General features: G+C 37.1%; 1 protein-coding gene across 4 annotated transcripts in view; it reads right to left on the bottom strand.

Moving 5' to 3' along the window:
* Window positions 1-12,524, bottom strand: part of Myo61F (unconventional myosin 61F) — a 277,176-nt gene that overhangs the window by 11,056 nt on the left and 253,596 nt on the right. For all 4 annotated transcript variants that reach the window (XM_081771503.1, XM_081771502.1, XM_081771504.1 and 1 more), the window contains one exon: window positions 3,045-3,145. In XM_081771503.1, coding sequence (XP_081627629.1) covers window positions 3,045-3,145 — 101 coding nt within the window. The remainder of the gene's footprint in view (window positions 1-3,044; window positions 3,146-12,524) is intronic.

Raw genomic sequence — 12,524 nt, 5'->3', positions numbered from 1 at the left:
AGCGCCCAAGTTCTCCCCTTCTTGTCCTAAAGCACACAACCCAAAGCAACAGTATATTTGACTGCGCCGTTCGCATAAAAATCTTCAGAATCCTCCCTAGGACCTCCATATCCCTCAAAAAGATTATCCTATTATCTTTTTGAGGGATATGGGGGACGGGAACACATTATTATCCTATCTGGAAAAGGCCCTCCTGTCTGGACTATTCATAATCCCCTACTTCACTATTTTTTCTATCTACTTTCCATTCTGCAATACTCCTCTTTATTTTCATTATTCTTAAAATTTTATTATTAGTTTTGAAAAATAATTGTATTACTTTTCGTTAATTTGTTCATTAGTCTATACCAGGTTGTCTACAAAGTATTGAGACTTCGGAGGTCAAAATTTTAAATATATTTATTGTGATTTGAGAGTAATATTATGAAACCACACCATTTTGTTCGCTGACTTCCCATTTTACGGGCAGCTTATAATCCCGTCACTATAGAACTTCTGTGGTTTCTGGCAAAAAAAAAAAAAAAAAAAAGTGATACGTGGTTTTCACAGGGCTGCTTTGAAACCAACTATTCACAAAGTTCTGCAAAGACCGAAACAAGTGGTAGTCTGATGGTACCAAGTTCAGGCTGTACAGTGGATGCCTTAAAACCTCCCAGGAAAATTCTCTCAAATTTTAACCGGTCTTTAAAGATGTTGATCAGTTCCGGCCCTTTATTTTGATTTGCTAGGTGCACTCGCACTAATTGTCGACAGCACGTCCGAGTCTATCGTTCTGCCCGGCGGTAGCAGCTCGTGGTGCACAATCCCTTTCCATCCCCACCAAACGCACAGCGTTAACCTCTCTGGGCATCAGTATGGCTTTGCCACAGACATATAGCTTCTTTTTGGCTGGATCACGATCTTTTCCCCCCATATTGTTGTGGCAGGTTACCACTTTTCATCACTCGCGATCAACCGCTTCAGAAATGGCTCGAGTTCGTTATGCGTTTCAATAGATTTGTAGATAGAAATTCTTTCGACTAAATGTTTTTTCAGTCAGATCATGAGGCACGTCGAGCTTCTTTTTGCAGTCAGTTTTCTCGAAATGATTTAACACTTTGAGGAGCATCTTGGGCATCTGAAATTTCCAGAATGGAAGCGACTGAACCATCTTCTGACTTCTGCTTTCGATGACGTATTCTGCCCATAAACAGCACAAATTTCTTCACGGGTTTGAGCGGCATTTGTGCCGTTATAAAAATGAAATTGTAAAATGTAGCGAAGTTTTGCGGAAAGTTCACACATCTTCACGACCTTACGTCTAATTATAAAAATTCCAACACATCTACTAGCTGAACTATCTGGTGTCAAATGACGTTAGACCTGACCCGCAGCAACTCTATGCCCTGAGATTTGAGACACTAACGCCATCTTATGAGCAAAAGGCACGATGCTTTTTATACTATTTGATGATATTTTTTAATTCTATTTTTCGAATATACAAGATTGTCTCTTAATTACTACTTCGTTCTCCTCTCCTGCGCTTTTGACCGATCCATCCCATTTGTTTTACCTTCCGCCAGTAAATTTCTCTGAACCTAAACTCTTCATTACCCTCGGCCATGGCCACACTTTGTCACTATCTCTTTTCTTACCGATGAGAACATGTTTCTTTTTCCTCATTCTCGCTAGAAATACTGTTAAACTGATTCAAACTTAATTCCGTAATCAAGAATAACCGAAAAAAAAAAAAAGGAGACTTGCGACAATCCTACTTCGCCACCCACACAACGCAAATAATCTCAACCTGGCTTAACCTTCTCTTCCTCTTGTGGAATTAAGCAACTCCATATTGGCTTTTTTTTTTTCCTCTCTGTCCGCAACCTATGACAGCAATACCACTGAACAACTCAGATCTAACGATGCACCTCACACGTAGGTCCGTCTCAGCATTCTAATTTCTTCTAGTTTCCTGTAAGGACTCCTTCCTAACAATTATTATAGTCTGAAAATACAATATCTTTTATCTTTAAACAAATCGCTCTAAATATCACATTTGCCGAACGCAAGGCGATCTCAGTGTTGTGTTCTGACTCGATCATCATCATTCCCTGCAGACAAGGGCTTCACTAGAATGGTCATGAGCTACTCAGACTTTTTCTCTGAAGGCTAATAACTTTTTACCTCATCTGTTACAGACCTCTGAGGACGGAAATCTTGAGGGTTCCTCATTAAATACTACTATCCTACCTATCCAACCATGGTCTACCTAAAGGATTATCTCAAACTTTAGTCTAAAAAGTCGTGTAAATTCTATTTTTCATTTAAAATCCAGACCCGGCAACCCAAGAAGATTTATTATTCCCAGTGTCGAACGCATTTCTACTTCATTTCTACTTTTCTGAACTATTAGCTCTACGTTTAGGTTTTCATAAAACCGCAAGAACGTAAACCATTCTTTATCCACTAGTCGTTCTATTGCTGAATCTTAGCTGCCAAATCCCAACCTAGCTCCATACATGCCATTTCACTATACATCAATAACTTACTTTATTCACTAATGGGCTCAATGGTCTTGAAGAATTCTAAATACAGTCCCGGAACTTCGATAATCCAACACATAATTCCTAATCTACTTAGCTAAGTTTGTTTTAACCACGAGCAACTTTACATATGAAAATAACCTCAATCTTCAAATTAAGAGCACTGCCATGGGTACTTGCGTAGCGTATTCATACACCAACAGTTAAAGTGATCCTGAAACAACAACTCATCACTACTCTGACCTTTCGTTCAGCGTCGATTTATACTTATTTTCCAACATGGACCCACGGCCAACCAATATTATCATATTATCACTTTCCTTGGTGCGGACGTCAGACTCGAAAACTAATGTCTCACGGCTGATGTACACATCAAACCAATATGCAATTACTTCAAGAGCTCGACAAGAAGTGAAGTTTTTGTGATAGAGCGAATAACTGAACGGAAGTGATGAATTTTATATATATATAAAATATAGAAATTAATGGACGCTATCAGTATATAATATTACTCATTCTCACCTTGAAGTGTCCGCTATTTTCAATATTTGTTGCCTCTTTGTAGCATCAACGATCATTGTAACAGCTTCAATGATGTACTCAACTTGTAAGATCAAGTCACCCTGAAATATTGAAAACAAATGATAAGGAAGTTGATCTACATGTTAAAATATAACTGTCATAAAATTTATATTATTTTAATACACAGGAATAATCACCTAATACTGACATACAATTTCTTGTATGAAGACCTCGCAAACGAAATATATATACAGGGGATAGACAAAAAAATCTAAAAACAGTTCATACAGGACACGTAAGTTTGGCCCTCCACTGTACAACACGTGTTGCGATTGCCGATAGTTTTGTTTATAATGTGTCATGTGGACCTTTCTTTTCCGTCAGCAGTAACCAGTTCACCTGTGAGTGACGTGGTATAAAAGTGGTGCGGTAAAATGGGCGACCTGGCAGACTTCCAAAGAGGCATGATTGTTGGTGCCCGTCTGGTTGGAGCTTCAGTGGCAACAGTGGTGAACATTGTGGGGGTATCGAAAGGCACTGTGTTCAATGTCACGAGGGCAAACGACGTCTGCAAAGCACAACAGTGGTCGAAGACAATCCTGTCAGATAGGGACCGGAGGGCATTAAAACTGATTGTAGCAGCTAAAAAGAAGACCACTGCAATGAAAATTACGTCTGAACTCAATTACGGCCTACAGAACCCGGTTTCATCGAAAACAGTATGAATGGAACTTCATAAAATGAAAAGTCATGGCAGGGACGCTATCGCCAAACCCCTGGTCACAGCAGTAAATGCGAAGAGGCGTATCCAGTGGTGAAAGGACCACAAGGCGTGGACTCATGAGCAATGGAAACGTAATGTTGTCCGATGAATCGATCTTCACCTTGTTTCCAACAACCGGTCGTTTTTACGTATGGAGAACACCGTCGCAGGCCTATGATACAGACTGTCTGCTCTCAACTGTAAAGCATGGGGGTAGTTCTGTTACAGTATATGCAATGATATCGTGGTTTTCTGCAGGTCCCATCATAGCCCTGCATGGAATGATGAATGCTAAGGCGTATGAGGCCATGTTGGGAGACCAGGTTCTACCCATGGCCCAAATATTGTTCCCTGATGGTGATGGCATCTACCAAGATGATTTGGCAGCCTGTCACGCTACAAAAACGGTGAAATCATGGTTTGAGGAGCATGGCCAGGAGCTATCACACCTTCCCTGGGTCCCACAATCACCAGATCTGAACATCATTGAGCCATTGTGATCTGAGTTAGAAAGGCGTGTTCGGTCTCATTACCCTCCACCAGCATCCCTTAAGGAACTGGAGCATGTTTTGGAGGAACAATGGTACAAAATTCCACACACCACGATTCAGGAGCTGTATACGTCCATTCCACGTCAGATCCAAGCTGTTTTGGACGCAAAAGAAGGCCCCACACCATACTAAAGTTAAGTCAACGAACCTTCTGATCCTGATGTAAACATTGCTGAATGGTATTACTCCGCCAGTCATCGGATAATTGGCTATCGGTCAGCGCTTCTTTCGAGAAGCACGTGTTCGTAACCTGTCCGTGTTTTACATCCTGCACACGACCATATTGTAAACTGTGATTCGCGCATAAGATGAGTCAAAGCCACCTTCTACGCATGCGTATTCTCTTTTGTTGCATTAATTCAATTTAGTTCTTAGATACAATGTTATTTCTGTTATTTAACTGTAAGGAAATTAAATTTCTGATAATAACCCTTATAAGCAACAAAAGCATTGAAAAACAGCTTACTTGACAATGGACTATTTTCTTCAACCGCATGGATGTTCCAAGGCTCTTTAACCAATAAAATGAAACAATCATCACATGTATTTGTTTACATGAGGTACTGAACGTTCCTTGAATAAACTTTAGGTATGATTTTCACACTTTTGCAAACTTTTAGATTTTTTTTTTTTTTTTTTTTGGTCCAACCTCTGTATATAACATATAAAGCCAGTGGCGTATTTAGGATGGTGGCTATCGGGCTCAAGCCCCTTCCGAAATAAATTTGTTATATACGCATCAATAATATTTGTCGGCACCCAAAAGGAAAAATATAAGTACTTATTCAAGAGTTGTGCATAGCCCAGCCCAAAACAAAATCCTAAATACGCCACTGTATATAGCATATTGCACGTATATATATTTATTTATTCACTAAGTTTCATACAGCACAGGGCCAATTGGCTGAAACTGATCAACAGATAAAATCATAGAAAGAAAAAACAAAAAAAAAAAAAAAAAAGAATAAAAATAACTAACAAATACAAAAAATAAGGTTCACTCCTCAATACAATATTCTCCTCAGTTGAGTTCTGAAGTTTTGTTCAGAAGTAAAAATGTTCAGATCTGTTGAAACAGTATTGTAATTGTGCGCTAGTCTGTAAACAAGGAGCGTATGACAATTGAGAACCTAGGTGTCTCTTAAGCTAACGAATTAAGAGCGCGAGTTCGCCGCGGAGGAACCCGAAAGTTAATCTGCATATTATATTCCTTATATCAAAATAAGAGAAAAAGTTCATATGGACCTGTGGGAAAAAGTTTGCCGTGATCTCGGAAGTTAAGGATCGTCAGCAGCACGGTTTCTCGTACTCAGGAAAACTCATGCTGTAATGTTTTCTTTCACACCTGTAAGTGAAAAAAACGTGAAATGTACCGTGACGAAATACATCAAATCACGCATTATTCCGAGCACAAAGAAACATGGAGCTGCCGGTTCCTAATACTTCCGACTTTCCTCCGAAACATTAGATGTCCATTGTTGTCAAGGCTTACCTTCTGCCTACTTTGAACCCTCCATGAAATCATGGTATATCTGAAAACTTTATTGAGAGCATAGCTGAGAATTACACCCTGTAGGGAATACCCTGTACACCTATTGAAAATTGACAAAATATGCACTCTTGGATTGTGTATGCGTGGCTTCCTTTACGCTGATAAGAACCACCATCCACAGTTTCTGGAATTTGTAATTGGCTTTTTCTTGCTTTTGGACAGCCCTAGCTCTGAAACTATGCACTTTTCGCCATAGGTCCATATGAACTTTTTCTCTTATTTTAATGTAAGGAATCACCTCTTACAGTTTGTCGGTATAGTTCATTAATATATATATATATATATATATATATATATATATATATATATATATATATATATATATATATATATATATATATATATATATATACAGGGTGAACGGTAATTACGTGGACAATGAACATGGGGAAAATTCCGTCCCGTTTAGGAGTGACAGAGTGTCGAAAGCGTGGGAACATGAACTTCAGAGGCCAACAGCTTAAAAACAATACATCGTAGAGAGTGCGGTTAAAAACGTCACTTAGAAAGTCATACCTACTCTATTGACAAATGCACGTTTGAAAACGCAGCTATGCGTGCGCATGGGATTTCCCAAAGGAACAGAGGGATTCCCGAACATGCTGTAAAGGAAAGAAGTATTACACGTTAATCCCGTCCGCACACGTAGCTATGTTTTCAAACATGTATTTTTCAATAGAGTAGGTATGACTTTCTAAGTGAAAAATTTAACCGCATTCTCTACGATGTATTGTTTTTAAGTTGTTGGCCTCTGAAGTCCATCTTCCCACGCTTTTGACACTCTGTCACTCCTATATCTATATCTATATATCTATATCTATATCTATATCTATATATCTATATATATCTATATATCTATATCTATATATATATATATATATATATATATATATATATATATATATATATATATATATATATAGAGAGAGAGAGAGAGAGAGAGAGAGAGAGAGAGAGAGAGAGAGATTACGCGAATCCTGCTTTCTAACATGGTGTTCTGCTGAAAGCTTCGTAAGTATTTATTTGTTGAATTAAGGAACACGGATTTACCCCCAAAATCCATAGTGCTTTATTAGATCCAATACAGTTATGTTCACGAGCCTTTTGCACTAAGAATTTGAAAATTTCGCGTTTTGTCACATTTTCCAAATAAAGTTTCGCATTTTGTGGCTCTTGTGGAAAAGAGATTCCTTGACATTTTTATAATTGTTCCTTTCATTCATACATCACTACAGAAATAAACCATTAATTACCTAAAAGCAAAATACACTGAATATTTCACTTGACTGTAAATTTCACTTATAGAAAATATTTTTTCTTAATCAAACCGAAGGAAAATCAATAACTAAACTTACTATGAGTAGAAAGTTTTGCTGTCTTCTGAAAACACAGAGACACAAGTTACATTTAAGCATTAAACATAAGCATGTTACATGTTTCCACATTTTCCTTCTTCATTGTTGTACGTTTGTCACGTATCATCAGTCCATACTTAAAAAAAAAAATCTCTCACAATTGGTATTGCTTGTTGGAAGCCACACGTATGTAAGTGCATTTAGAACAAACTTCAATCATCACTTCGGAACTTTTGTCCATTCAGAACATTCACTACACTGCACTTTCCAGACGAATCACTTATCAAAAGCTCATCGGCCACTTTGTAAAACTCCAAATACGGTACTTCATAATCAGATGCTTGCAATTTTTTTTAATGAAGGCAAAGCTTTAAAAAACTTCCTTAGCGCAATCATGTCTGGTTCACTACTACATGCAATTACAGAATTAAATAGCTCTCGCAAAGCATCATATATTTCTGTAGTTTGGGAGTCTTTTCTTTGGGAAGAAAGCTTGAAGAATGATCTTTTTTCACATTTTTTAAGTCATATTCAACACTAGCCCTCTTTTCACTTGGTAGCAAACGTAAGTGTGCTTTACTTTTTTCACCAAAGAGGCCCTGCCGCGAAACTTTCAATCGAGTACTGAGTCTGTCAAGACAACTACTCAACAGATGTGCTGTCGGAGATTTGTCAATCTCAGTGAAAGTTATAAAATCGACAAGGTCACCACAATTATCACTCAAAATCCATCGAATCACCCAAAATGCAACGTATTTTGAAAATTTTGCGTAGTTAGAAACCGTGCAAAACTGCCAATTTCGCGTTTTATTGCGCAACGGAAACCAATGAAAATACACATAGAATACCATAAGACGTCAAGAAACTGAAAATTACTTAATTCTGACGCATTTTGTTTTATCATGCATTGCGAAAAACTCGTGCCTCTATTCATAGTGTATTTTTCTCCCGTGTTTTCTATATAGTACACGTTGTTGAAGATCCACTGTAATTACTTGTAGTTTCAATATTTGCTGAATGTGTAATATTAATAGTTAGATCCTTAGAGGAAGAAAACAATATACGCAGTTTTAACTTAGTAGAACAAATTATTCATACTTTTAGAGGTTCACGTTCTTAATCTGCACAGTCAGAAATAGTTATGTCGACACACACACAAATATTTTGCAGAAGATTTAACAACTAAGGACGGTGAAAGTATTCACTGAAACTGTATTGGATCTAATAAAGGATGGCATGTTTTTTTAGTAAGTCCGTTTTATTAATTCAAAAGCATGAGTCAGCTACATACTTTAGCTTATTATTTCTCTTCTTTTTACTATTTTCTGATCATTCTTAAATCTACAACCTTCAGTTTGTTTAATATTTATCTCAAGAATTAAACAACTCTTTAATGACAACTCCAAACTTGTCAGCTATGACAACTCTAAAGTGAAAAACCCTTAAAGGAGAACTGAGATGGGGTTACTATCGAAATTAGAAGTGTAAAGAAATGGAAGCAAGTAGCAGTGGCTGCCTCAATGAAGAAAGACAAACTTGTAGAAATGGGCAAGACAGCCTATTTCTTCTTTGAAATGGGCAAGACAGCCTATTTTTTCTTTGAAACGGGCAAAACTTGAGGTATTCACAAAGTAAATTCAGATGCAAATATGCAAAATTTTGGGAATATTGTGTAGTGTGTTAATCGTGTTGTGAAGGGGACTGAAAGAACCAAAGAGTATCTTAGCGCGGCGGAAGACAAAATCTGGCCTAAAGCAAGCTATAGCAAGAGTCCCTGATCCAGTTTTTGTTTTTATGGAAAGCACTTCAGAACAGAAAATTAACCTCAGCAGAACAAAAATATGTCGCAAAAATTTCGTCAAGAAATGTACGAAGATATCTGAAAGTAGCTTGAAGACAAGACGATTCCGTATGACGAAGAAAACTGCTTTGTTGGGCTAAGTATGCAAAGACTAAATCATTCTACAATGAAGGAAAGTAAACGAATACAGTACATTAATTTTAATGTACCAAAATAAAATAAAATAAAGACGAACTTAAGCAGAAGTTTTGAAGAAAAATGCACCATATAGCACGTAAAATATTCCACTAAAATGAAGATCAGGAGCTTTAGTTCAGCGTATACACCAGGCCAGGGTATTTTTTAAGCTACCTTTTTGTATCCAAATGGATACCCAGGCCCAGCAGTTTGGATACACAGTGCACTTCATAAATCTTTAAATTAATGGAAGAGTACTTGAACAATAAATTACTTGAATTACTGTAAATTTAAAATTATTTCAATATACTTTAGTTTTGTGACTACATGTTTTAGCTTGTATTCTGTGGATAGGTAAACAATTGGAGAGCTTCATTCTTGAAATTTCAGCTATTCTTCTTTCCTTCGTTTCACGTACTCATTTGTCCACCTCTAGATGCTAGCACTTTCATTCTACTCTAATACAGAGAAAGTTAATAGACCGACTAAAGAGGTAGAAAGGTTGAAGCCGAACTCTCACATCAGTAACGATCCAAATGACGTTTGGATTATACACCTTTTGAACAGTCTCTAAGAGAAAATAACAGAAGAAAACAACTTGCTATTTGGATATTTAATTTTTATGAAATGGAATTTTTACTTATCCTTAGCTTACAATACTGTTTTGGATCGTTACAATTAAGACTCATTATTTCGGATAAAATATTGAGAATAGAACATTTACAACACTTTTGGGAAACACTTTGCGTTGCGACGATAGGTCAAAATCGACAATATGTAGAGCAAGAAGGAGCTGCTGATTCAGTGCCGACGCCGATGGCTTTTTAGTGAAAATATCTCATGCCAAACGATTAATGTAGCTACGTGAAGTCAAATCCAGGATCGTCGTCTATCTATAAGGTAGGCCCACGTGTTCCAACATATTTGAGGCTAAGCTAACCTGCCTATTGAAGAGGAGGAAGGAAGTAGAGCGACAGAATTAGTTAGGCTTGCCATGTTTGTTTTGCTTTACTGCTTGTATGTTTTCTGGAAACAATTGAATATCGGGTTTCCTAGCATCTATTTCAGTTTTATTAAGAAGAGTCGATCACAGGCAATTTTTCCTTTAAAGTCAGATTGTCTTTTATTCTTTACCATAACGTGATTGTTTCACACATCCTCCTCGCGTGGGAGACCCGGGTTCGATTCCTGGTTGGAGCTCATGTTCGGATTCCACGTTAATCAGTAGGTCCACGTCTCATATAGCCTCGCTGCTGAAAGGGACGCTAAACTAAAAATCAACTCACACATCCTACCATCACACCGATATACTATGCACTATATTGTTGATATTCATTTGATGCGACACATATTAGGTTAGAAACTTTGATGAAGCAATATTGATTTTTTGCTTAGGTTGGCTTATATTGAGTGCATACGTAATTTTGAAGTTGTTATTTTAGAAGTCTGTTGAGGCTAACTTTCAGCTATTCCTGAGCTACGCTCTTGCATTCGTATTGGTTCGCTTTTCAGAAATTCTCAATTCTCATTATCGCCGAATTCCAGTTTTCTCAAAGATTGTTCTCTTTAACCTAATCTGTTTTATCCTGGCCTAACATTTCCTAGCAATCAAACATTTCGTGACTGATATGGGCAATATCGGTAACTGATATTTGTTCACGCATTTTTTCTGACGCAATTAATAGATGGCACAAACTTATAAGAAAGTAAGGGATTGTCCATTAAGTACAAAGTGCTATTTTTAACTTTTTTTGTTTTTTTTTTTTACCCAATTTGTTGCACAGTTACCTTCAGTGGCGGATTTACGCCAGGGGGAAGGGCTGAGCCCCTCCAAAATTTTAGGATTTCTATAGAAAACGAATCAAATGTTACTCATAAACTTCAAGCCCCTCCCCTTAAAATTAAAAAATTCTAAACACAAAATATTCCTAAAGAGAAGCCCCTTCTAAAATATTTTTTCTAAATCTATCCCTGGTTTCCTTCGTGCCCATCCCCTTTTTTCCCTTATACTCAGATGTTAGAATCTCTAATACTCAGATTATAATCACTGTCCATTTTCCCGTTTTTTCTTCAGCGCCAGTTTTTCTTAAATATTGCCAGAAATGTTTCCTTTGGTAATTTTACGATCAGTGAGATGCCACGAAATGATTGAAAGTTTGTGACAGTTAAATTATTAAAAAAATGTCCCTTATCTCACAAAGCGTAACAAATTGTAAACCTTTCTCATGCTCTGTAGACTGTACATAATTAATGGACTGTCCTAATAGTATCTAATACCGAAATCTGCAATACACCGCATGCATTCTATTTTCATAGGAAAAGTAGGGTTACATACAATGCTCCTCTATTGATTGTGATGTGTTGCATCGGAAATAAAACTGTTAGCAGAAGTCTGACAAATACGTAATTTTTTATGTCATTATTTCAAAATTGTACATTACACAAAAATGCAGTTTAAAAACTCTGACATGTGTGTCAAGGGCCCTTTTGTGCCTGGATGCCCAGTAGCGATTTCTTAAAAAATGCACTGCACCAGGCAAAATCCATGTTGTAGAAGAAAAAAAGAATAGTGAAAAATATAAGGAGGTCGTCAGAGACTATGTGGAGCCGTTTATGCAAGACGGCACACCTTAGCATCAGTCAAACAGTTTAGTGAGTAACTTGTTTCGAGGAACATTTCTGTATTTAAGAACAGGACAATAGCCCAGCACAGAATATCAACACTAACAAGTGAGGAAATAGTTCGAGATTAACCCTATCGAGTCGTTGTGGTACATGCTGACATCAAAATCGAAGTCCCTGATTTTGAAAGACGAAAGTAGTAGGTGACATCCTCACCGTTTAAATAGAGGGCGGTAAATTTTCAAATTTATGCAAAGCATTGATTGAGAATATGTAAGAAATATTTGTGTACAAGAAATGAGTTATACAGAAGTGCCAACTTTACATAAAATATAGCATTAATAGCTAGTCTCATGTGAGGTTAGATTTTATCATAAGTTTGTTTCTAAAAAAATGTTTTAATTGACCATTTTGCTAGTAACTTGTCCACATCTGCATTACTGACACAATCGCTGAAAAGAGGAGCATATCTTCTACAAGAGATAGCAAGAAGGGAAATCGGTAATTGTCTTTGTTCGTATTGGCTATTATCACGACAAAACAAATGCAGAAGTATAACTTATCTTTGATTCATCTAACAGCAGCCGACTATCAAAAAGTATCTTTTGCTTTCTTTAGAGCAAACTGGAGAAGTTCTTGAGTATTTCAACAGGATCAGT

Source organism: Thermobia domestica, chromosome 9 (genome assembly GCF_964235325.1).
Source record: "Thermobia domestica chromosome 9, izTheDome1.hap1.1, whole genome shotgun sequence".
Lineage (NCBI taxonomy): Eukaryota > Metazoa > Arthropoda > Insecta > Zygentoma > Lepismatidae > Thermobia > Thermobia domestica.
This window is presented reverse-complemented; position numbering and strand designations above follow the sequence as displayed.